The sequence below is a fragment of the Cucurbita pepo genome, chromosome LG14 (genome assembly GCF_002806865.2).
Source record: "Cucurbita pepo subsp. pepo cultivar mu-cu-16 chromosome LG14, ASM280686v2, whole genome shotgun sequence".
Taxonomy (NCBI): Eukaryota; Viridiplantae; Streptophyta; class Magnoliopsida; order Cucurbitales; family Cucurbitaceae; genus Cucurbita; species Cucurbita pepo.
This window is the reverse complement of record NC_036651.1, coordinates 460,882-486,878: the sequence shown is the minus strand read 5'-3', so window position 1 is coordinate 486,878 and position 25,997 is coordinate 460,882. Positions and strand designations below refer to the sequence as shown.

General features: G+C 36.4%; 6 protein-coding genes across 10 annotated transcripts in view; 2 read left to right on the top strand and 4 right to left on the bottom strand.

The window, feature by feature from the left end:
• The first annotated feature begins 387 nt into the window (after positions 1–387).
• Positions 388–3,537, top strand: LOC111810918 (probable receptor-like protein kinase At5g24010). Its single transcript, XM_023697763.1, has 2 exons — positions 388–2,848; positions 3,073–3,537. Exons 1-2 carry the CDS (start codon positions 442–444, stop codon positions 3,075–3,077), a joined length of 2,412 nt encoding a protein of 803 aa, XP_023553531.1. The 5' UTR covers positions 388–441; the 3' UTR covers positions 3,078–3,537.
• Positions 3,538–4,270: 733 nt separating this feature from the next.
• Positions 4,271–7,898, top strand: LOC111809670 (deSI-like protein At4g17486). The gene is made up of 4 exons (XM_023696050.1): positions 4,271–4,810; positions 5,605–5,866; positions 6,794–6,861; positions 7,395–7,898. Exons 1-4 carry the CDS (start codon positions 4,676–4,678, stop codon positions 7,674–7,676), a joined length of 747 nt encoding a protein of 248 aa, XP_023551818.1. The 5' UTR covers positions 4,271–4,675; the 3' UTR covers positions 7,677–7,898.
• A 1,907-nt stretch (positions 7,899–9,805) lies between these two features.
• LOC111809672 lies at positions 9,806–12,686 on the bottom strand. 2 transcript variants are annotated; one of them, XM_023696052.1, is made up of 2 exons: positions 12,304–12,686; positions 9,806–11,234 (listed from the first exon to the last, which is right to left on the bottom strand). In XM_023696052.1, exon 2 carries the CDS (start codon positions 10,820–10,822, stop codon positions 10,169–10,171), a length of 654 nt encoding a protein of 217 aa, XP_023551820.1. In that variant the 5' UTR covers positions 10,823–11,234; positions 12,304–12,686; the 3' UTR covers positions 9,806–10,168. The 2 variants fall into 2 exon arrangements, with proteins under 2 accessions (XP_023551820.1, XP_023551819.1); XM_023696051.1 differs by having other exon boundaries at positions 12,520–12,684.
• Positions 12,687–15,740: 3,054 nt separating this feature from the next.
• LOC111809669 (beta-carotene hydroxylase 2, chloroplastic-like) lies at positions 15,741–18,351 on the bottom strand. The gene is made up of 7 exons (XM_023696049.1): positions 17,809–18,351; positions 17,643–17,702; positions 17,477–17,548; positions 17,048–17,182; positions 16,747–16,872; positions 16,236–16,292; positions 15,741–16,141 (listed from the first exon to the last, which is right to left on the bottom strand). The coding sequence occupies exons 1-7, from the start codon at positions 18,196–18,198 to the stop codon at positions 16,046–16,048; spliced, it is 936 nt and encodes a 311-aa protein (XP_023551817.1). The 5' UTR covers positions 18,199–18,351; the 3' UTR covers positions 15,741–16,045.
• A 2,003-nt stretch (positions 18,352–20,354) lies between these two features.
• Positions 20,355–22,583, bottom strand: LOC111810654 (probable serine/threonine-protein kinase At1g01540). Its single transcript, XM_023697396.1, has 7 exons — positions 22,087–22,583; positions 21,731–21,838; positions 21,523–21,648; positions 21,228–21,389; positions 20,860–20,983; positions 20,536–20,745; positions 20,355–20,432 (listed from the first exon to the last, which is right to left on the bottom strand). The coding sequence occupies exons 1-7, from the start codon at positions 22,581–22,583 to the stop codon at positions 20,400–20,402; spliced, it is 1,260 nt and encodes a 419-aa protein (XP_023553164.1). The 3' UTR covers positions 20,355–20,399.
• Positions 22,584–23,639: 1,056 nt separating this feature from the next.
• Positions 23,640–25,997, bottom strand: part of LOC111810868 (glutaminyl-peptide cyclotransferase) — a 6,058-nt gene continuing 3,700 nt past the window's right edge. Inside the window, exons 8-12 of one of the 4 annotated variants that reach the window (XM_023697684.1) lie at positions 25,434–25,504; positions 25,308–25,335; positions 25,069–25,120; positions 24,073–24,220; positions 23,640–24,006 (exon numbers count right to left, since the gene is read on the bottom strand). In XM_023697684.1, the coding sequence (XP_023553452.1) occupies positions 24,105–24,220; positions 25,069–25,120; positions 25,308–25,335; positions 25,434–25,504 (267 nt within the window). In that variant the 3' untranslated portion in view covers positions 23,640–24,006; positions 24,073–24,104. Of the gene's footprint in view, positions 24,221–24,495; positions 24,548–25,068; positions 25,121–25,307; positions 25,336–25,433; positions 25,505–25,997 lie in introns of all 4 variants that reach the window. The other 3 variants (XM_023697685.1, XM_023697682.1, XM_023697683.1) reach the window with 3 other exon arrangements.

The window sequence follows — 25,997 nt, the reverse complement described above, 5'->3', positions numbered from 1 at the left end:
ATTTATTATTTTTAGCACGCTTGACAAATAATTAGGAGAAAATAGACGAATGAATGCTTACATGTATGAAATTAAAATCTTTTATAACTTTATCTTATTTTATTTTGTTTTTTTTGTTCAATAATTTAATATCATAATTAAGCATCTAATTTATTTTTATTTTTAACTAACATACCTGTCACATAAAATTACACTTAAAAATTCTTGATTGAGTTCTTATAGAATTTAGGAATTTAATAAATTAAAAATTGAATTGCCACGTCACGACATGGTCATAATCGTTGTAGCTTTCATAAAAATGTCTCATCATGTTATACTATCCTTTTTGATATATGGTCAAAGTCGACTTACTATTTGGCCCTTCAACTTTCCAATATTTTCATTTTTCACTCCTTACTGTCACTTTGCGGAACATTTCTCTGCAACTCTTTGGCGCCTCCCATGGCGATCTCCAAACTCCTCTTTCTCCTTCTTCTTTTCCTTCCTTTTCTTTCTGCTGATGTTGTTCCCTCTGACATTTACCTTCTCAGCTGCGGATCATCCTCCAATTCCTCCTTCTTTAATCGCGTCTTCGTTGGCGATTCATTGAAACCCGCTCCCGGCTTTCTCGTCGCCGGCCGATCGGTGGCGGTTTCCAATCGGAATCCACCTCCGGATTCTACCTCTTTGTATCACACAGCTAGAGTTTTCACCAGGGCCTCAAGCTACAAATTCAACCTCAAGAAGAACGGTACTCACTTGCTACGGTTCCATCTTTCGCCATTTTCGGCGCTGGAATTCGATTTACATTCTGCAAATTTCACTATCTCGGCCAATGGATTGTTGCTTTCTAATATTTCTCACGTTAACGATTCTGTAATTAAAGAGTTTATCGTGAGAATTGACACCAACGTGCTTGAAATCGAGTTCGAACCGGTTTCGGTTTCGGGTTTAGGATTCGTGAATGCAATCGAGGTATTTTCAGCCCCTAAAGAACTCATCACCGATAATGGAGCTAAGCTTGTGGATTCTAATGGAGTTCGAGAATATTACAAACTCACATCGCAAGTCTTGGAAACCAAATACAGAATTAACGTTGGGGGTTCCAAATTGACCCCGTTTAACGACAGTCTTTGGAGAACTTGGGTTCCCGATGAGCCTTATCTGGTTATAAAGTCGGCGGCAAAGCTTGCCTCAACTTTTCAGGCTCCGTACTATCAGGCCGGCGGCGCCACTCGGGAGGATGCGCCGGACATTGTTTACATGACGGCGCAACAGATGAACAAGGACATCGCAGTTTTGGGTGCGAAATTTAACCTCACCTGGAAGTTTCCATTGGATTATAATGGCATGAAGTACTTGGTTCGCTTGCATTTCTGTGATATTGTTAGCTTTGCTCTTAATCAGTTGTATTTCAATGTGTATATCAATGGCTATCCTGCATATAGGGACCTGGATTTGTCATCTCTTTCCTCTCGGCTATTAACTCCTTTATATTTTGATTTCATTGTGGATTCTGATGGTTCTGGAAATATTCAAATAAGTGTTGGACCGTCTGATCTGAGCAGTTCTTTGGGATATAATGCGATCTTAAATGGAGCAGAGATCATGGAGATGGTGAGTGCTAGGGGTATGTTTTCAGAAACTGAGAAGAAAAAGAGAAATTCATGGGTCATTGTAGGTCCTATTGTTGGTGGATTCGTTGGTTTATGTCTGGTTTTTGCTGCAATTCTTGCTTTGGTATGCAAGAGGAGAAAGAAACCGACGCCGAGGCGGGCAGAGAGCGCAGGCTGGACTTCGGTTCAGGCATATGCAGGTGGCAGTTCTGATAGTAAATTATCAAGGGGATCAACTCTTGCATCTTTTGGGCCAAATGGATACCACAACTTGAAGATCCCCTTCACTGAAATTCAGTCAGCAACAAACGATTTCGACGAGAGTTTGATCATTGGTTCGGGCGGATTTGGTATGGTTTACAAAGGGGTTCTTAGGGACAATATAAATGTTGCTGTGAAGAGAGGTGTGCCAGGATCACGGCAGGGCCTTCCTGAATTCCACACTGAGATAGCTATCTTGTCCAAGATTCGACATCACCATCTTGTTTCACTTGTTGGATACTGCGAAGAACAGTCAGAAATGATACTGGTTTATGAATATATAGAGAAAGGTCCATTGAAAAAGCAGTTGTATGGCTCGGTCGTGTCGCCTTTGTCGTGGAAACAACGACTCGAAATCTGCATTGGTGCAGCCAGAGGTCTTCACTACCTCCACACTGGTTTTGCACAGGGCATCATCCACCGTGATATCAAGTCGACCAACATTTTACTGGATGAGAGCTTTGTTGCTAAAGTTGCTGATTTTGGTCTTTCAAGATCGGGGCCTCGTCTCGACGAGACACACGTTAGTACGGGAGTAAAAGGTAGCTTTGGCTATCTTGATCCAGAGTATTTTCGAAGACAACAACTCACTGATAAGTCGGATGTGTATTCATTTGGAGTAGTGCTCTATGAAGTTCTTTGTGCTCGGCCTGCTGTTGATCCATTGCTTGATAGGGAACAAGTAAATCTCGCCGAATGGGCGCTGCATTGGCAACGGAAAGGAATGCTCGAAAAGATCATCGATCCACATTTGGTCGGGAAAATCAATCCGAGTTCGTTAAAGAAATATGGAGAAACAGCAGAAAAATGTTTGGCTGACTATGGAATTGACAGACCAACAATGGGAGATGTCTTATGGAACTTGGAATATGTTCTTCAACTACAAATCGAGCTACCGATCGAGCCATCAGAACCCGTAGATGTCGATGAATCCAACTTTCCGACGTCCACCGCAACTCATCCAAGCGACTTGAGGAGACATTCAGATGAAGGTACTGATAACTATTCAGACATAAGTACAACCAAAGTTTTCTCCCAGTTGCTTACTAATGATGGAAGATAGCTAGCTTTATGATGGATTCTTAAACAAGAATCCATATACTATAACAAAATTACAGCCAAGCCTTCTGAGATAACTCTGCTGGCTTATAATGTTGTAATAGGTCATTTGTTAGTGTGATATCTGAGGAAAAATTAGCTAGTTAGTTATGTGCAGGTTAGTTTGACAAGATTTGAATCGGGTCAGGAGCGACCTTGACGTTACCTTCCCCCCACCTCGACGTTTCTGGTTCAGGTCGAAACGTGCATCTCACGATGGCTGGGGCTGCTTGGTAAGCCGTGGCTGGACCCATATTAAACATTATGGGTCATCATCTTCTCATATGACTTCATTGAGCCTTCCTACCATGTTGTTTTGTGTTATGGTGATTTTGAGCCACCTTACGTGGTCTTACCTAGGCTAAGACTTTGGGTGTTCTATCTTGGTTCTTGACTTCGGGTTATGAATTACTCCTTATAGTTCTTTTTGTGTTACCTATCATGGTAGGCAGTCCAAACTTCTCCTCGGGATGATAGATGGAGTGATTTAGGTGTTAGAAATTACGACTCTCTATAATGGTATGATATTGTATGCTTTGAGCTTAAGCTCTCATGACTTTGATTTTGGTTTTCCCATAAAGACTCCTACTAATGAAGATAGTATTCCTTACTTATAAATTTATGATTAATTCCTTAATTAGTCGACATGGAACTCATCTCCCAACAATCCTCAACAATAGGTGATATCCAATGTAGAACCAACCTTCATTTACTCGTGGCATTTAGGCGGCCTGGCGGACGACCTTGGCTCCTCCTTTCTCAAGAAGTTTTACATCTCTTATTAGTATATGGTCAGCTATCTCTCGAGCACAGATTTAAGTTCGACTTCAATGAAAAATTAAAACGAATCATCCAACTACATATCTTTATGGACCAAGAACTACGAGATAGTCCTATGCTTTCTTGGAATTGAATTTCTTCTTTATTTTAGCGAAAAAAAATTAATAGAAATAATTTTAAATTTAAAAGTGACAAAATGGAACCCATAAAGATTGGTATTTAATATTCCTAACTAAATATTTTTAAATCTCAAAAACTAAAAGAAAAAAAGAAAAGAAAAGAAAATTGTAAAAGAATACGAATGGACTAAAGAGTTAGTGCTGAACTGTGAATGAAGACGACGAGATGGGGCCCACTTGTCCAACTCATTTCAGACAATGAGCTTACTCCGTCATCCATCCTGCAACCTGGCACCGACTGCCACGCCAGCTGTGCTCCAGTCCAATTTCTGAATATTCTCACATTCCCAAGGGCAAATTGGTAATCACACATGACTCTTCAATCATTTCGGAGAAAGGAAAATTATCACAAAATCCTTTATTTTGAAAAATTTTAAATGCAACTTCCAGCTTTGATGCGAATCGGAGATCCAATAGCGTGTGTTCCAAAACTCAATCTGAATTCCCTCTGTTGGAGTTCAAGAAAAAGGAAAGGAGTAACCAGAGACAGAGATTTCGATTTTCGAGGGTGAAGATTTTGAAATCAGAGACAGCGAAGAGCAAATCATAGTGAAGTAGAAAGATAACGGTGGCTGAAAGGTTGTTTTGATTTCATTTGAATCCAATTGGTACAACTCATTTTCCAACTGAGAGACATTGCGAGGCAAGTTTCACGACACACCGGTGGTAGATTTAGGGTTAGGGTAATTTTGTTTCAAATTCTGAGAGAAAAAGAGCACCAGGTTTACAGTTTAGGGTTTTGGTTTGCGTTTTTCTTGAAAAATGACCGACGTGATACTGCACATATACGACGTCACCAATAGCGGATCAGATAAGACCAACAATACAATCGTTAATATCAACAAGATCTTCAAGGATGGAATTGGTCTTGGCGGTATCTTTCATAGCGCTGTTCAGGTTTGCCGCTTTCTCCTTTGTTTCTTTTGTATTTACAGGTTTTTGTAGACTAAGTAGTGATGGTTTCTTTAGTTAATATTGTTACCCTTAGATTTTATTTCCCGTTAATCCGTATGTTTCTCAGTTGAAGATGAACAATTGGTATCTTCATTGGTTTGCAAGTGTGAATGTCAGTGTGGCTCTGTCTTATTTTAGCGGGGCTATCTGTCTCCAGTGGTTTTATTATATGTTGCTCTGATCCAGGTGGTTATTTTCTTTAGTAGAGGTAGAGACTATACCTACTGAAAATGTATTGGGTTGGTTCATTTAGGACTTTTAAGAGTTTGTTAATTCTATTTATTTCAGTCAGAAATTGTTCTTGTTCAGAAGAGGTTGGTCTCTGACTGGATGCCAAAACTTAATCTAGATTGTGAGATAACGTTACTTATTTTATCTTTACCTTAAGACATGTGGAATCTTTTGCAATAGATTGTTTAATCATTTTTCCACTTATGTTTTCACTCCCATTCTGGCCATGAATAATCATAAGCATGTCATATACGAGTTTTATTCGACTACGTGACATTTTGCAGCTAATATTTTCTTCATAGAAGATATTAAACATTACTCTCAAACTTGTTTCTTATATAAAAAAAAAACAAAAAAACATTACTCTCGAACAAATTATAAGGCTTATGAAGCTCTCACCCTTGTGCTCACTGCCAATCACATTTTCCTACCCATAATTCCCCTACGTAGACTTGTGACTTTTACAGGTGAACGTACTGTTGGATTAATTGTGCTATGCCCTACAGGTTTATGGAGATGATGAATGGTCCTTTGGGTTTTGCGAGCAGGGAACTGGAGTTTTCAGTTGCCCCTCTGGACAGAACCCAATGTACACATATCGTGAAAGTATTAACCTTGGAAGAACAAACTGTTCAATTTTCAAGGTGAATCAGATTTTAAGAGAACTTAGTAGAGAGTGGCCTGGAAGTTCATATGACTTGCTATCAAGAAATTGTAACCACTTTTGTGATCAGTTCTGCGAAATGCTCAATGTATCAAAGCTTCCAGGTAATGTAATCTGAATGCATACCATTATGATCTATAATATAAGATCTTTGTTCTGAGACAATTTCTCTTAGCATTTGAGACATTCACTAGATTCATTTTCTGATGCTTGTGGAGATAACCAAAGAAATACTTTTTCATCTATTAGGTTTGCTAAATTGTTGTTAACATGTTAACCTCCTTCATTGGCCTCTCAGTATATATTTGCATCATCATGGTTTTAATATAATGTTTTTGTTTTGTTCTGCTTTTAAATGGCATCACTTTTGATGAAGAATGGCTTATATTGCTCTAAGAAGCTCATTAAGTATGTCAATAATAAGTGCATTACTGGTCTTCAATAGATATTTAGGCACCTAGTCTGAGGTTCAACTCTGCAGTAAGGAAAACAGAGCATTTTGAAGTCTCACCGAATTGTATAACAGGCTTTTTTATATGATTACATCTTGTGAGGTTCATGGCTCATTACTGAGTTTAGGGGGCATTTGAAGCATAGATCTTATCAAATACATCTTCATTTTCTTGCTATTTCATCTCTTTCTCTCCCTCTCTCCCTCTCTCCCTCTCCAATTTTAGTTTCCTTCTATTAAATTATATGTTCTCTTCTCCGTCATTCTTATTTTCTGTCTTTGCAAGTCCATGAAAGTTGTTACTTTTTCCCAGTCTTTTCATCTCCTCCTAACAATTTCTTGCTGTTGGTTTCCTTTTTCCTCGTTTCTCCATATCTTAGTCGATAATCCTTGTAACAAGCGGTGAAGGGTGTGAAAACAGTGAGAGTAACAAGAATGTAGTGGTTGTATGATGAAAATTACTTGATGGGGAAGGATTGTGGGTGTGTGTGGGGACTTCCTCTTTCCTCGATTTTAACTAGAGGATGTTAATTAATTTTTGGTAGAAAAAAAAAATCTGATAATGTTTATCCTGTTGTAGGTTGGGTTAATCGGTTTGCCAATGCTGGTGATGCTGCACTGGAAGTAGCTGGAAACACAGCAGTTCGTGTAAGTTTTACTGCAACATGTAACCGCATAACATTTTTCATGTTGCAATTAGACTTTTTTGGACTGAGGGATCACACAACATGTTGCATATTCTTTGGAGAATTTTACCACAACTTGCATTTGCTCAGCCCTTAGCATATTGGCACATTTCAAAATGTTTCTTTTTTAAAAATGGGAGTACAAATCTTTTTGCTATTATTAGGTATAAAGTGTAAGGGATGGATGATCGATCCATGCACAAGGGTTATACTGACTGGTCTGCAGGCTATACGTTCTTAAGACTATATATTTTCATATGTTGTAATTTGGTCAAAATTTTTGCTACCATTATAATTTCCATTGTCTAGATGTGTGTAATTTTGGTTTTTGAGATCCTAACACTCATCAACTAAAAGCTAGACAATTTATTCCCTTTGTCAGAGAAGAAAATGTGATTTTTTACCTTTATAAACTTTATGCAAATGGCTCAGTAATTATAATAAAATCTGCAACGAGCTAAATGTGGTTTGTTGGTTTTTATTGCGTTATTGCAGTTTAAACAGGCAAAGACAGAGATCGTATCGGCCAGCAAAGTGGCTTACCGTTTTCTTCTAGGGGCCACGAACAACGTCTTGTCTTCTCCAGACTCTACTAGTGATTCGAATAGAGGTGCTTCTAGATTTCAAGCTGCATGGTTTAAGAATCTTATTACTACTGGTGCCAAACCATCGAGTAGTTCAGAAATAGGGAGTCAAGTTGAAGGTGCACAGCAACAACGCAAAGCAAATGAAGAGTCACCAACGTTGCTCAATTCCCGATTGCAGCGTGATATATGAAAGTGTGCTGGAATGTTGTTAGGTACAAGTGAAAATCGTGTTGATGAACTTAGGTTTATTTGTTTCATAAAGTGTAAAATTTCATTTTTATTACTGAGAAATATATTGATTTGTGTGCGTTTATGGAGCTGCTGCTCCTTTTGCATCTGATGATATTTTGTGCAGAACCCTTCAAGTCAATACATAGCAACCCATTTCGTGGTTCATCTGATTTGCTTGGAAGTTTGGTCTTTTTGGTTCGGACGAGTTTTGATGGAATCGTGGTATCATCCTTATCCAAATTAGCTCTTTTATTCGTTTACCTGATCCTTATCCAAATTTGGGCTCAAATGGTGGGGAACTAAATTTTGGTTATAACTTCAATTTTTTGCTGACTAACATTTGTGGAAGAAACCAAATTTCACTAGCTTTAGTCATCTATCACAGGTTTTCCGGGAAAAAGAAAAAAAAGAAAAAAAAAAAATCAGAAAACCCATCCTGAGTGAGTACATACCTGAAAATCTGAAAGAATCTGAAGTAGATAATGTTGACAGCCAGTTAAGTCATTGAAGCATAACATTTTCTATAATACAAATTCTTAAAAATACAATTCAACAAGCCACAAGACTAATGATCTGAGTGAACGGAGTTTAGCAAGAATGCATTCAAACTGCTGCTGAGAGTGCCCTTTGAGCACATCAACACAAACTGCATGTTGAATTTGCGAGCTTAGGGACTGACGATAAGAACAACACTGGGTACAAGATAACTTAGAACTCCCCAAAAAAGACAGACTAATCTCCCGGGCAAACGGCAGGATTCAGGTCAACCANACATGTAACCGCATAACATTTTTCATGTTGCAATTAGACTTTTTTGGACTGAGGGATCACACAACATGTTGCATATTCTTTGGAGAATTTTACCACAACTTGCATTTGCTCAGCCCTTAGCATATTGGCACATTTCAAAATGTTTCTTTTTTAAAAATGGGAGTACAAATCTTTTTGCTATTATTAGGTATAAAGTGTAAGGGATGGATGATCGATCCATGCACAAGGGTTATACTGACTGGTCTGCAGGCTATACGTTCTTAAGACTATATATTTTCATATGTTGTAATTTGGTCAAAATTTTTGCTACCATTATAATTTCCATTGTCTAGATGTGTGTAATTTTGGTTTTTGAGATCCTAACACTCATCAACTAAAAGCTAGACAATTTATTCCCTTTGTCAGAGAAGAAAATGTGATTTTTTACCTTTATAAACTTTATGCAAATGGCTCAGTAATTATAATAAAATCTGCAACGAGCTAAATGTGGTTTGTTGGTTTTTATTGCGTTATTGCAGTTTAAACAGGCAAAGACAGAGATCGTATCGGCCAGCAAAGTGGCTTACCGTTTTCTTCTAGGGGCCACGAACAACGTCTTGTCTTCTCCAGACTCTACTAGTGATTCGAATAGAGGTGCTTCTAGATTTCAAGCTGCATGGTTTAAGAATCTTATTACTACTGGTGCCAAACCATCGAGTAGTTCAGAAATAGGGAGTCAAGTTGAAGGTGCACAGCAACAACGCAAAGCAAATGAAGAGTCACCAACGTTGCTCAATTCCCGATTGCAGCGTGATATATGAAAGTGTGCTGGAATGTTGTTAGGTACAAGTGAAAATCGTGTTGATGAACTTAGGTTTATTTGTTTCATAAAGTGTAAAATTTCATTTTTATTACTGAGAAATATATTGATTTGTGTGCGTTTATGGAGCTGCTGCTCCTTTTGCATCTGATGATATTTTGTGCAGAACCCTTCAAGTCAATACATAGCAACCCATTTCGTGGTTCATCTGATTTGCTTGGAAGTTTGGTCTTTTTGGTTCGGACGAGTTTTGATGGAATCGTGGTATCATCCTTATCCAAATTAGCTCTTTTATTCGTTTACCTGATCCTTATCCAAATTTGGGCTCAAATGGTGGGGAACTAAATTTTGGTTATAACTTCAATTTTTTGCTGACTAACATTTGTGGAAGAAACCAAATTTCACTAGCTTTAGTCATCTATCACAGGTTTTCCGGGAAAAAGAAAAAAAAGAAAAAAAAAAAATCAGAAAACCCATCCTGAGTGAGTACATACCTGAAAATCTGAAAGAATCTGAAGTAGATAATGTTGACAGCCAGTTAAGTCATTGAAGCATAACATTTTCTATAATACAAATTCTTAAAAATACAATTCAACAAGCCACAAGACTAATGATCTGAGTGAACGGAGTTTAGCAAGAATGCATTCAAACTGCTGCTGAGAGTGCCCTTTGAGCACATCAACACAAACTGCATGTTGAATTTGCGAGCTTAGGGACTGACGATAAGAACAACACTGGGTACAAGATAACTTAGAACTCCCCAAAAAAGACAGACTAATCTCCCGGGCAAACGGCAGGATTCAGGTCAACCATAAAGAGTTAAACAATTATGAGAACATGTACAAAACCAAACTACCACCATTTCAAATGTGTGGTTTAAATTACATACCCCTTTGCATTCTGTCAAGGATGTCGATTTCTTCATCCCCGTCTACTGCAATTTGAAGCGAAGAGACAGACTGAGCTGCTATAATACCAGCAGAAATCTCACTTACAGCACCATCAACTTGCTCGAAACATAAGGCATGGTGGTGACCTTCAGCATAAGGTCCAGCTGAGACTGACCAGTAGTCATTCCGAAATCCGTGCCACGTTGATCCAAATCTATTGAGATTAGAGGTCCACCTACTCCCTTCAAGGGAGCACCTCCCGAACTCCTGCACTGGAATGCCAGGTCTTGTAACATTCATTACGTGGTCAATCTGCCCAGGGCACTCCCAAGGGTTGAGACCGTCATTTTTCAGAAAAATCTTGTATGAGTCATCTGAGTCTTCACCAATGAGGACATGCAGAGCAACAGCCTCAGCAATAGCAGCACCTTCTTCATCTAGCCTTTGCTGTTCTTCCTTCTTCATTTGTTTTTTCTTTTCAAGTTCAGATATAATAGCTGCTGAAGTAGCAAGGGCTTTTTCTAACCGCCTCTTTTTCTTCTCAGCTTGTTTCTGACGATCCAACTCATCCTTCACCTGCTTCTTTTTTGCTTTCTTCACGACAGGTTGTCCTTTATTACCCATACTAGTCACAAAACTAGCCATACCTAACTAATCTTTTCAATCACTTTTTCAAAGAACTAGTTGTAAGTAGTATATATATCCTCGCAATTGTTTCTCCATCCTTTCATCATGATACTGTAGAGTCTATAGAGGATCACTCTATTAAAATCTACTATATTTTACTATCCTAAACACTACACCCACTCAGGTCTGTAGGAATACCTCCTTTTCCTGACAATGCAATCCCAGACAGAGACAACAGGTGACAGCAAAAGAGCATACTTGTAAGAAGTTACAGAACCACCTCTCGGCAACAGTTGCCTTAGTTTTCCACAGCCTTTCCACTTATCCATTTTGTACATATCAAATGTACCAAAAGATGCTTTATATTCCAACGGTAGCAACAAACAGAAAGCTGTCTAAACTGGAGCAACTCATGAGCCCTTCCTGATGGCTGTGGATTGAATAGAATAAACTAATCAATAAACTTCACTAGAAAAAGAAAACACAGAAACCTGCTTGTTATTATAAGCTCATCCAACTGCTAACAGGTCAAACTACGTAATAGGAACCCAATAAAGAGAACAATAATATAATTGAAGGCCAAGTACTTAAGTACTTCTAAGGTAGCAGCAAAAAACATGGGTAAACTAAAGTTGCTACAGGCATGAAAGAAACAACAAGCATTATGCCGATACTTTAATGCAGAGATCATGAAAAACTTATATGGAATGATATGAAGGAATGTTCAATGGCATTAAAAGCATAAACTGCATATGTATAGTAATTATAGAATTCCATAGTCATTTGCAGCCTAAGCCTCACAGCTTAAGTTCGTGGTCACAAGCTTGTACCCTGATCTTTTCCCCTTCCATGCAAATTCACTTACATCATCCTTCATTCACACATACAACATGTGATCGTTCAAGAAGACATTTAACATTCAAAGAAGATAATTGGATGGTGGCGGGCATTAAAGGATAGTACCTAAGACTATGTATTTTGAACTTGACTAATTAGAATTATCTTCTTTGAATTAGTCTTAGGTACTATCCTTCTCGTTAAACCATAAGCTTAGGCGGGCATTAAAATAAATATGTTAGAAACCTGAGTCATGAAGCCAAGCAATTAACACCATGACAAAGAGCCATTCATAGTGAATAGTGATCTACATCAAATATGGAAATGTGAGTTTTAAACGTCTTACGCTACTTCCACAAACAATGACACCAGATCCAAATATACTAAACGCAAACGTGATGGTAAAGGAAAAAAAAAAAAAAAACCAGACAATTCAATTCTAATTCATCACCGTGCAAGAAAAAAGATAGATGCTTGGAAGCCAAAGCAAAAGAAAAAGGAATTTGGGGATCCATCGCATCTCTATTTGCTGCAGCGCTAAAACATGGTCCAGGATACCCAGATCACAGAATTTAAACCGTTTGATCAGCGAAGATGAATCAGCATAGAGGGAATGTTTAAAACCTAAAGCAGATATGCACAAGTGGAATCAAATGATATACCGGCTCAACAAGAGTACGCCCAAAGAAAATTAGGGATCAGATCATGTAGCACTGGATTCAGAAGCGATTCATACACTTAGTGGAGAAGAAAACGAAAGCGAAAGACGCAGACAACAGAGGAGTTCCAGAAGTAAGTCGTGCAGAAGGAACATGTGTGAGGAATACGATAAAATATTCAATTGGAGGATCAAATAACACAGAAAAGAGAAGCTAAACCTTTCAGAATGATAGACAATAGAAAGAGGTCCACATCTCCATTATCCCGATCTACGAAGTGAAAGCCCCAAGAAATTTAGGGTTCAGATTTTGCCGATTTCAGATCCAGAGAGAGAAGGAAAGAGAGAAATGGAGTAACAAACGATAAATAGTAAAATAGAAAAGAAAAAAAAAACAAAAAAAACTGACTTGCCGAGAGAGTGAAGATAATTCCTCACAGACAAATAAAAAATCACCACGTGGCATATGATGGCTGGCTTTTATGTAAAAGTAGTAGTAGGGGGCATCTAAAATTATCTGGCTGACACCTTCTTGGCGGCTCGGCTGCCCCACTTCCCCACTTTATTTTGCTTACACTTCTCTTCCACTCATGAATATATTCTGTTTTACTAATTAAATTTAGGGACTAATATTATTGATTTTTTTAAATGATATTTTATTTTAGAATATTAAAGAGAAAATTTTGAATAAAGGACGCCCTTCCATTTGATGGTTGGTATGAAGAAAAGAGAAATATTTTATATTTTAGAACACAATTATTTAATCCAATCATTCTGAATTTTTTAGGTGTCAAATGAAACGACAGCGTATTTCTAGAAATAACTAACTTGACCTATTTTTAGAATTTAAAAACATTAATAATTATACCCAAGAAAAAAAAAAAAAAAAAAAAAAAAACTTTTTTTTTNTTGTTGATTTCAAAGTGGCTTTCATTCTTTGTTGGGTAGCAAATGTAAGGCTTTGGGTTTGCTTTAAAGGCACCATAATTGATGGGTTTGATACTCTTTGAAGGCAAGAGAGGTCACCTGATTGTGATTGTGCCCTACTATTTTCCACTCAATTTCATCTCAATCTTTAAACAAAAATATTGATTTAGACGGATGGAGCATTTTCTTATCCTCTACCTCTACCCGAGATTTTAAAAACTGACCTTGATTGTGTTCTCAGAGGCTAATAGTTGTGGAATTCCAACGGGTTTGATTCTTGTTGGAAGCTTCCCCTGCATTAAACACAATCATAATGTTTTTGATATCAGGTTAGAAACTACGAAACTTCTATAATGGTATGATATTGTACACTTTAAGTATAAGCTCTCGTAACTTTTCTTTTTGTTTTTTCAAAAGGCTTCATATCAATGGAAATGTATTTCTTACTTATAAACTCTTAATTAGTCAACGTGGGACTTCCTCCCAACAATCCTCAACAATGAGTTTTGTTCCCCCACCATTCGAGAAATTGCAGCACAGAGTTCCTCGAAAGAATTCAGCACGACTCCGCTACACGGAAAAAAGTTCATATGTTGGCAAACACAAAGAGAGCTTGAGGAAAAATTTAGTAAAAGAAAGCAAAATCATTTTGCAATATCAATAACTAGAGTTAAATACTTAAGTTGTCCCATCATTGGCATATAACTTTGAAGATGGAATCATGAAAACTTAAATGATACGAAGACACATAAGAATCGTTTCCAATCTACAGAGGAATTTGAGCACAAACTAATATGGAAATCAATGTCTATGGGTTTAGTATGTGCCTGAACAACAACAGAATTCGAATCTAATACGTTGGTGCCATATTACCAGACCCTTTGAGATGCAAAATCAACAATGAAATATTAGATTTAGAATTGGCGCTGGTTCGTTCTTGTCCGAAATTCTGCTTGAACCTAAGAATGTGGCGTTATTATTTGAGTTTCTAAAGAGGTCGGTTCTGTGAGTAGGAGAAGTGGCACCGGGAAATGGACGGAAAACATGGCGGAACGTGGCGGTGCTGACGCCGGAGATTCTTCTAGAAATGGGAAATGGATGGCGAGAAATTTTCTTCATAGTTATGTTAACTCTCGTGGTTGTCGCATTTTCTGAAAATGCGTTTCCACTAACTAAAAGAAACGTTTCTGAAATTTCTGGGCCTCTGGGGGAACAAATTGGCATTAAAGCCGTGGAATAACTTCCAAACTTAGTATTGGTTTGGTGGTAAGAAATGGGAGACAAGACTGACCTAAAATGGGACCAACGATTTCAGCCACAAAACCCATACTTTTCTCTGTCCCTTTCAATGCAAAGTGAGAAATTCCTTACGATGAAATTCGACAAATTATTCCATCTTTGTCGCAATCTAAGCACTTCTATGTCTTTCCGAATCTAATTACAATCTCAAAGATTTATAGTTGATTCTATTCTTCTGTTCTACAATTATTGAACTAAAGAGTCTTAAAGTTACTGGTACCATTAAAAGTTGTTTGTTCTACTCGTCCGTGAACATCATCAGTGTTTAGTTGTTCATAAACTAAACATACCAAACTGAAACAGGTAGGAACTAAGCAAACCAAAAAGCATAAAAAAAATAAAAATAAAAATAAAAACCAATAAAGACGTTAGAATTTGAGAAATTGGGAGAGCAATTGTCCATAATGGAGGAAGAGGATATTATAAAATATGATTAAAGAATTGGAAAGTGTTAGTAGTGCATGAACCTCCCACCCCCGAGCTTACGGCTTTCATCACTTTACAGCAATTTCCGAGGGCTCCCGAAGGGGGTGGCAATGGCGACGTGGGGTGGGGAAGTTCGTGAGAAACCGACACGTAAAACCCAATACCCCGAATGAGACAAGTGTTTTGGCTGATGTAAATGCAACCGAAAAAGGGGCACTTGATGGGGTTGACTCATCCCATCCCCTGCAACTGGATTTGGTTGCGACCTTTTATCATACAGGTGGAGTGCATAATGAAGTAGATTAGAGTTTTCAAAGCTTTCAACTATTGTTAAAGAAAAATCAGGAGATGCATTAAAAACAAGATAAGAAATCGGAAATCCCATAAATTATGATACTTCTAGATTCTAGGCATTTTATCAAACACATGGCGTGCAATATTTGGTTGAGTTCGTACCCAACCTTACCCACAAAGACAAACACACTAGCACATTCATTAGAAAAAGAAATTTTTGTTTCTTGCATGTGATTTAGCTAATGCAAGAAACGTAGCCACTCATAGACTCAGTAATTCTTAAATTAATCAAAAGGAAGTTGAAGAAACTTTTCACCGACCTTATTATGAAATTCCGGTGGACCCATTTCAGCACTGAACTGCTTGGCTGTTTGTCCGAAATTTCAGCATAACTCGAGAGTTCTTACGATGATTGTGGCCGCATCGGCAGGAAACTGAAAGCGGAACTAAATCGGTCATCCATTGCGTGTAAAGTTACGCTATTTACTAGTTTTCTTTAATTATTATTATTATTATTATTATTTATACATAATTACACTATCCCCAACCAAATTTTCTTTACTGTCACAAAAACCGGAACGGTAGAGAGCGAGTCACAGTAAAAATCTTCCTCCCAATTCACTCACTCTCATTTCTCTACCGCTTTGCTTCATACAGTAAAAGAAGATAAAAAAATACCACCCCCTGTTCTACATAATATTTCACTTTTCAATGTTAAAAAACAGAAAAGTTACTGTTCAGGAGGCCTATATTTCCACCCCTTTGTTTTCGTCGTCTCATTTTCACACAATATTGGTTCATCAAGAGCCGTTGATTGATGATTTTGTTGTCGTCAATTTTATTCTTCTGTTGATTTCCTTCTCCAATTCTTCTTCCCCTCCCACTTCCTCTAATTCCTGCACCCATCATTTAAATTTTACAAAATTCATTTATTAAAATTTTAATAGATATATATATATATATATATAGAAAGATAGACCCGAAACTGACCTTCGGACCTAAAAACAGTCCATATGGCACACCGTTGAACTTGTCCGAATGGTGAAGCTTAAGCCAAGAAAAACAAAAACTCATAAGCTTCAATATTCAAATCAGAGACAATATTTTAATTTTAACCCTAAGAAACATAATTTAATGTGACATTATTAAAAATGATGGAAAGTCTATGGATTCTATTATAGTTCCAAATTCCATAGCTATTTTCTTATTACAATTATTATTATTAGAGTAATTCTTTAAATTATTACCAAGATCCCATTAGTTGGCTGACTTAAAATCATATTTTTGTATCTAAGTCAATTCTACGCTAATGTCTAGCATCTTGATATTCATAAATTTAGAATTAATTAACAGGAATCTACACTAGTGATCTAAATATCTTAAGTTTTGGAACATAATAGAGATTTTGTTAGATCATTAATGAAAAGTCAACACAGTAGGGAGTAAACAGAGTATCAAATTTGAGATCAAAATAAGATTTAAATAAATAAATAAAATTTACCTGGTGAGCAGCAGCGACCTTTCTGAAATAGGGCACGTTGGCAATGGGACCCACAGGGAATCTTTTGTGAACGAGACCGTCGTGGACGAACATGTAGGCCATCCCAAAGACCGTAATTCCAAGGCCCTGCCACAACCCGCCAGCGTGTCAAACCTTTCTCAATACCACATTTTCTAAGGCTAATTTTGTCATTTAACATATCATTAGCGCTAATCCCCAGTGATTAAATAACACCATTGAACAGTTGGAATATGAATAAACTGAGATTCTGAAAGATTATGAGAGAGAAAGAGAGATTTACAGCGCCGAAGCAGAGACCGGGGACGAGGCCTTTATGGAAGAAGCCGTAAGAGAGGAGAGCTATGGCGGGCACGGCATTGATAATGGCGAAGACGTCGTTCAGTTCGAACGGTCCTTCTCTTGGTTTATGGTGCGACTGTAATAATCAAGATCAACAAAGTCCAAGCGTCAACGACTTTTTAAAAAAATAAATTAAATGTTGTTTGTTTGCTTCGAGATTGAACATGGAAAACGGAGATTGTTAATTAAATTTCTCAGCAGCCAATAAAGAATAATCTATGAAGAAAGGATTAGTCTAGAAATGGTGCGACTACGGCAATTACAAGTCCAAGCGTCACGAATCTATTTTCCCTTTGGATACTGTTTGTTAGATATGAAACTAAGCTTCACAGTGGATTCAAATGTTCTAAAGAGAAGAAGGATTAGAAACCTCGTGCATATGCCACAAGGAAGAGTGCCAGAGAGCCCTATGAGCCCATCTCGCCCAAAACTCCATGCCGACCTGATATTCCCAAATTGATTGTGAAAGATTAGCTTATAGCAAATCGAATTCTTCGCGAGAAGTAGAGAATACAAAGATGAAATCGAAAACGTACAGCGGCACCAACAGAGAGAGAAAATGTACCAAACATTTCAGAGAAAGGAATCTCTCCGCCCTACACACCGCCAAATAAAACAATCGCAATTCAATATTCAATCAGAAGAATACGGCGCCAATGAGAACAAAAACAATTAAAGTTTCTCGATAGAGAAAGAGAGGACCTCCATTTGCCAGTAAAATCGGTAATAAACCGCCATGACAGCCATGGAGGTAATTCCAAAACTAGACATAACCGCAGCAACAAGATAAGTGAAGCGCTCCGATCTCTTCCTTGCCAGTCTTTGTGCAACATAAGGCGATGGGATCTGGGGGACTACAATCTTCGGTTCTTCATCGGAAAGACTCTCCACCTCGCCAGAGCTATTTTGATCCTCAACGAGCACGCAGACAGTGAACAGCGTTTTTCTCCGTATCTTCCGTTGGATTCTACTGTTCCGGAAGACTGAAGGTGGAAACAGAAACGGAGTTCGAGGTTTAGGGGAGAGATGGGAGGAAGCAAGGAAGAGATGGAGTGGTTTGGGCCCTAAGGCGGCGGAGAGGGCGGCCGCCATGGGAGAGATGAAGGTGAAAAGTGAAAAGACGGTGGAAGAGGGAGAAGCTTATCGGAGAGAGGGCTTTAATAGACGTTGAAGGAACAGAGACCACAAATTTTCGTCAGTGAAATGGGGGACTAAATTACTCTGAGCGGACAAAATGGACGTTTGCTGCCCTTCTTTCGTTTATATACGAAATTGCCATTTTTTTTTATTTTCTCTCTCTTTTAAATTCATTCTCATTTTCCAAATTTATAATAACTCAAACAATATTTATCCTATGTTTTTTTTTTTCTCTCTTTATTAAAATAAAATAATAAAAAAAAGATTATATTTTTTTTTATTTAATATAATGAGATCATTTGAGTGTGAACTCAAAAAAGGGATCTTGTATTTTAATCCACATATTACCTTTATTTGGCATCTTGTATCAAATTTAGAAATGAGTTGCTTTATTATTTTGTCAATTATATTATTTAAAAAATTTAACGCCTCAAAATTGAATAGACATTTATATAAATTTAAGACATCAAAACAACTAGTAAATAAATAAATAAATAAATAAATAACAAACAAGCTTTAATATTGTAATGTCAATTATTTGTTAATTTTATACATTAATTTGACCGCAACAATTTGAAAAAAAGTTCAAGTTGAGAAAATCCATCGAAGACAACCAACGTGAGTATATAATAAGAGCTCTCTCAAATAAATAAGCATAATTATCTTTCCAATCTTATATTAAAAAAATGTCATTTGAACGCAATCTATGAACATTAATATTATATTGCAGAGAGCACCAAAATAAATAAGGTGGTTGAGTTACCCATCATTATAATTTCAATTAAAATATTTAGAAAATTTTTGATAAGTTGAAGAACGTGATGTTTAAAAAGTTTATATTTTAGAGTAGAAAGTTATTTAATATAGAGTTAAAAAGTTTATATTTTAGAGTACGAAGTTATTTAATATATAGAGTCCTAAAGTCTGCTATTATTATTATTTTTTTCTTTTTTTTTTGTAAATCGAATTAAAGCAATATTTCAATTTAAAAAATGTTAGTAGTAATAAAATTGATCTCAAAACGACTAGTCGACCCAATTAAGGAAGGAGAAGAGGCAAAAAATTAAATGTGGATGGACCATGAAATGAACAAAAAGGGAAGAGAAGGAAGGGAACAATACCAGGGACTGCGAACGTGGAGTTGATGGCCGCCGTAGGAACAGCAGACGACAGCAAATCACTTAAAACGACAATCCACTTTCGTCCTCCCCCACTCCTAAAAAACTCACCCTATTACTTCTTGCCACGTGGTGTCCACTCTCTTCCACACCCCTTCCAAAGGGTGCACTCTATTATTGGCTCCTACGCGGATCTCTAAATTTCAATTTTGGCCATCTAATTGACACGTAGCTGTTTTATTATCTCATGTAACACGTGGCAGTTAGATGATGTTGCTAGAGGTGAGGCGCCAGCTTCTAACTAATGTCTTAGATGAAGTGCTTGGAAAAATTGATGGCGAATTAAGAAATTCGGATTTAATTCAAATATTTTGTTTTTAGTTCCGTTAAGAACACGTTTTTTTTTCAAAAATTTAAAACCAAAGCCAATACTTACAAGCTTTTGTTATCCTTAAAATTTTATTAGTATTTTTAATACATTAAATTGGAGAAGAAAATATAATTGACTCAATACAAAACTAAATTAAGAATATTTTGGAAATTTAGGCTTGCATCTAAAATAGTATATTTTTAGACAGTAAACCAATTATTTGTATCCAATCCCATAAAATATTACATTTTTTTTTCAGAGTGTATAGAATAAAATAAAGTGGGCAACCTGAGAAAAAAAACGAATAAAATAAAGTAGATAATAGTTATAAATAAATAAAATCCATAACAAACTCTTCGCATTAATAATTTTGTGGTGCTGACTGGACAGACCCACCTGGTCAATTTTAGGTGATCATCCATTAAAAAAAAAAATAGAAAAATGGTGCAAACTTGGTTGACACACCCTAAAGGGTGTTCGTTCTCCTCTCTAACCTATATGTGATATTATGATTACCTTTAATTTTTTTTATATATGAAAGAACTAAAATTTGACATGCAGAAATTTAAAATAGGAATATGAACAAGTGTAACGTAATAAAAAAAATGGGGAAAACAAATCTAAAAGTAAAGAACTCTTAGCTTAATATAATGATAATTAGCCAAGCTTCACAAGGACTCTCCCGTTCGGATTTCGCCACCCTAAAATACATGTCAATAAAAAATTGTTAGTAAAAAAGAAGAAAAAAACTTAATTTTGTGTGCGTGTGTATATATATATATATATATATATATAAATACGTACATCGGCGAGTAAAAGGTCGCGAGGCTGAAGCATGAGAAGGATTTGACCCATAGTAGGCCTGTGCAGTATGTCTGGATCAACACAGCGAAGGGCAATTAAGAGCATCCGTTTAAGTTGCTTTGAGGATGGCTTTTCTTCCAATTTTGAATCCACTGTTTCAACTGCCTTTTCACTCCCAATCATTGATTTCACCCACTCTATCAAATCTGGCTGCATTTTTCATTCAAAACCCTCCATCAATCTCCATTTCTAACACAAATTTCCACTATAAAATCATCATTTTATCACCCAATTTATGACAACAAGAAAGTGTATGAAGCATACTTGTGATTGATTGCAGTTCGCTGGAGCTCTTCCCGTTATAATCTCCATGAGAAGTATACCAAAGCTGTAAACATCATTCTGTTCTGTGAATGGATTAGTTGATCCAATTTCAAGGGATTCATGCCTGAGAATATAAACAAATTCCCTAAGCCCAAGTCCACCGCTTGTCGATATTATTTTATTATAGCTTTTTCTTTCGGGTTTCTCCACGAGGCTTTTAAAACGCATCTGCTAGGGAGAGGTTTCAACACTCTTACAAAGGGTGTTTCGTTTTCCTCCCCAACCAATGCGGAATCTTACAGTAACCGACCTTAGCCGATCTTCGAACAGTATTTGAAAGGAAAGGAAAAAAAGGTGAGACCACTAACGTTTCTCCAGCCAAAGCTCCAGCTGAGTACTCCGATGGCAACAGCTCAACTAGACCGAAACTGGCAATCTTGGGATTCCATTGCTGATCAAGTAATATGCAGCTGGATCTTAGCCTGCCATGAAGAATTTGTGGTTCCACATCTTCGTGAAGATATGCTAATCTGCAGAAACACAAATAGTCCCTCGGTATAATCAAATCAGCAGAGTCATCCATCACATTTCTATTACATCAATTTTCATTTCTTAAGATTCAAATAATCAAAACTAACTTAGGATGCACTTGTGGGATCTTACCCTTTTGCAATTCCTTGAACAATGTTCATCCTAATGGACCATGTAAGAGGGCTAAAGTGATTCTGTGGACATTCATGAAGCCACTGGTGCAAATTCCCGTTATCTACATTTTTATAAACAAACATCCTGTGGAAGACAAGTCTTAACAGAGGAAGACATTCACATTCATCGAAACGATTAGCCACAAAGGGTGAGAGATAGACATTACCTATTGTTAGCAATTCCTTGAGTGCAATATCCAAGCAACTTAATCAGATTTTTGTGGCTAACATGCTGAATTCTCTCTGCTTCTCTGATGAACTCGTTTTCTCCAAGACTGATAAATGAGGATTACAATATGAACAAAAAAAACCTAATGTTCTTACATCAACATAAACCCTAAGCTTAGATGGAGCTAAATCTCAATTTCTAGATTCCAAACACATGGATTCAGGAGAAATACACAAATTAATATTCCAAACACATGGATTATCCGGATTTAGTAGTTAGATATATGTTGAATTAGCACTTTGTGACTAATCGTAATAATCACTTTTGAGATTCAAATAGTAAAACAGAACATACCTGTTATTTGCACTGAATATCTTAATAATCACTTTTGAACCATCGACCAAATTTCCGAAGTAATCAACATCAAAATCTTCGATCCTAATGACATTCTCTCCGCTGAATCCGTTGGTTGCTAATACGATCTCATCCAATGCAAATATGTTCCTTCTCCACTGGTCCTTACACGCCGCAGGAAAGTATTGGCCGGCCGAATACTCCCAATTTGTGACGATACTACGCTGAATATTCAGACTGCCATGCCGTGAAAACCGATCTACGGAACCGTTCTTTATGTTCATCTCCATCTCCGTGGAAATCGCAGCTTCGCGATCATAGCCGCGACTGTTCCAATTCCGCCTCCCTTGACGGAAACAGACGTGAAAAATGAAGGTAAAAATGACAAGGAAAAGAAGAAATACCAGAACGGAAGTTAGAATCAGAAGCCATAGCTTGACTCCCAAGGCGGTTCGGCTGGATAGCCATTCGTGAATGGAAGAAGAGTTGAACGCCATGGTGTGGAAGAGAATGAGAGGATGAGAGACAGAGGGATGGAAGTATGGAGTGTAGAATTCTTGAACAAAGAGGGCGATGTAGTTATCGAAGCAGAAGGATTAGGGAAGGAAGTTAAGATCATTACAATTCCGTCGCGTAGTTCGAATCTTTTGGTCACTAATAACTAACTAGCTTGAGTGGCGGCAAATTCCAAAATATAAAGTAAAAATATTTTGGGTTTAAAGTTTTAAAATACCGTTAATCTTTTTTAAAAAAATTAGAAAAATCAAAACCGTTAGTATTTATTTAAAAAAAAAAAAAAAAAAAAAAAAAANACTATTTTAATTTGTAAAAGTTTAATTAATATCATTTAACTAAAAATATTAATAGTTTTACTAGTAATATTTAAAATATACCGTGAAATCTTAAAGGTAGATTAACACATTTTGCATTTATAAAAAACTTACAAAAAAAAAAAAAATCTTATCGATATATGAGCAAAAGTCATCTATCACCACTTTATAGATTAAAATTTACGAATATTTATGATACTGGTATTAACATATTTAACATATTGATACAATTAAATTATGCATTTTAATTTTAGAGTAAATGATAATGTGGTTTTCTTATTACTAACCTTAACTATCATCCTAACTATCATCCTAATAGTTTGATCTACAAAATATATATATAGTTGTTTGATATTTTTTTTTTTCAAATTTAGAATATTTGATATTTTTGTCAACATCAACGTATGAAACCTTTTTTTTTTTTTGGCATCATGACTCTAGAAATATTTTAGCATTTATATTTCACCTTTTTTTTTGTAGCATTTATATTTCACCTTTTTTTGTAGCATTTATATTTATTTTAAGTATTACCCATTAAAAAAATTAAAAGACACATTTCCTTTTCAAATAAATTCTTACAGATATAATTATGAAGACCATAAATATGTTTAATCATATCCCTTTTATTTATGTTTTCTGAAAGACTTCAACATTACCCAAATTAAGTGAATTGCAATTTTTTTTTTCTTAATATCAATAACATTATTAACAAAAGGCATAAAGGACAGAGAAGGCTGGCAGTTTGTGCTTAGTGCAGAAGATACAGAACTCTATAGCTAAGGCTGACCTTATTGTGAAATTAAATAACTATATAAAAATTAAAAGACTGATCATAGACGTGTGCCTATTAGAACATATTACAACCAAAAAATTACAGTGGTATGCTATAAACTAAAGCTACATGAAATCCGAAGTGTCCAAAGCTCAAAGATCCCCATAACGTTTCAAATCCTACAAATATTACCTGCCTCTGACTCTGTTTATTTATGAAGTTATAACTATGTAACTTTAGTAATGTAGTTGAAACTACAAACACGGTGTAAACAAGTGGTCGATTTCGCTATCACGCCAAGTGCAGGCAGAGGGTTACCTGAGAAAAATGTTGAGTTAATTTGAGTGTATCGTATTTGTTTGATCGGGTCGGACGGATGTAGACCTTGTTCATGGAAATGGCTATCTAGAGCGAAGCTAGTGAAAATGTACTGCCTCTCGCAAGCATAGCTGCTTTATCGATCCAACACCATAATGCTCCTTTGATGGCTGCACTCTGATTTCAAAGAGCTTTGGCCAAAGCTTCCCTGTCACTGAAAGAGTGGAGATATACATGAGCATATACAAACGACTCGAGTTCGAGTGGGGTAGATGCTGATACAAACTAGAGCTTAAACAATTGATTTAGAAAAGGGAAACTAAAAAACTTTGGATCATCAAAACGACGAGATCTACCGACACCAATGACTTCAGTAATCCAAAGATCAATGAACATAACCGTTGCATTTAAGAAATTTAGTATGCTTTCACATTGAAAATGGCTTGAAAGTACTTAAAATTAGGATATCAAACAATCTTGGTTCCTTACCGAAAAGGCGATTCTTGCCGCTATCCCATGCAATTCCATTTAGAACATCAATCTGTAAGGAAGAACAATCGGTCCAACTAAATTAGGTGATGGAAAATGGGAAAATGATAATAGAATGTGACAAAAATCTTAGATTTCCTCGAAAACTAGACAAATGTATCGTCCAATAAATATATCATAGCACAACACGACCATAATCAAGGGAATCATAGCCTTTCAATTTTGATCAAAGAGCTTACTTGTCTCCCGCCTTGCAACAATTCCCGTCTGTAACAGGAAATACAAGTACGATTAATGTGAATTTCTACAGATGATGTGAAGCTTCAGTAAAATTCTGCTAAAGTCCAAAGTGATAAAAGCAAAACCTCAGAGCTGGGAGGAGAACCCATCCAAGCACACTTCCATCACTTATTGAGATTCTGACGATGCAATCAGTCTACAGAAAGGAACATTAAATTAAATCATCCAACCTTGCAGAGAAGACTAAAAATTTAAGAAATTTAGTATGCTTTCACATTGAAAATGGCTTGAAAGTACTTAAAATTAGGATATCAAACAATCTTGGTTCCTTACCGAAAAGGCGATTCTTGCCGCTATCCCATGCAATTCCATTTAGAACATCAATCTGTAAGGAAGAACAATCGGTCCAACTAAATTAGGTGATGGAAAATGGGAAAATGATAATAGAATGTGACAAAAATCTTAGATTTCCTCGAAAACTAGACAAATGTATCGTCCAATAAATATATCATAGCACAACACGACCATAATCAAGGGAATCATAGCCTTTCAATTTTGATCAAAGAGCTTACTTGTCTCCCGCCTTGCAACAATTCCCGTCTGTAACAGGAAATACAAGTACGATTAATGTGAATTTCTACAGATGATGTGAAGCTTCAGTAAAATTCTGCTAAAGTCCAAAGTGATAAAAGCAAAACCTCAGAGCTGGGAGGAGAACCCATCCAAGCACACTTCCATCACTTATTGAGATTCTGACGATGCAATCAGTCTACAGAAAGGAACATTAAATTAAATCATCCAACCTTGCAGAGAAGACTAAAGGCCAAGAGGAAAGTCATCTATCCAATATTTTTCATATATGCATTCAATTTGACGGTATCATACAATAATGTAAAAAATGAATAATTAAACTGTTGGTCAGACAAGATAGGCCCCAGAGAATGACATGCCAGAAACAATACTCCAAGCCTTGAATTTACTTGTTAAAACAGATTTCGTTTCGTTCAATAAATTAGTATATAAAAGTGATCGAGAAAGCCAAAAGACCAAAAATATGAACTTACAGTACATTCGGTTAGGTAGCTTATGAAAAGTTCCAAGAGCAACAGTCAGGCTAACAATTATGAAAGGAGCACCTAAGAGTATATTTATTTTAAGACCCTAAAAACTTTAGAATGATAATTAGAAATTGACACACACAAAAAAAAAAAAAAAAAAAAAAAAAAAAAAAAAAAAAAAAAAAAAAAAAAAAAAAAAAAAAA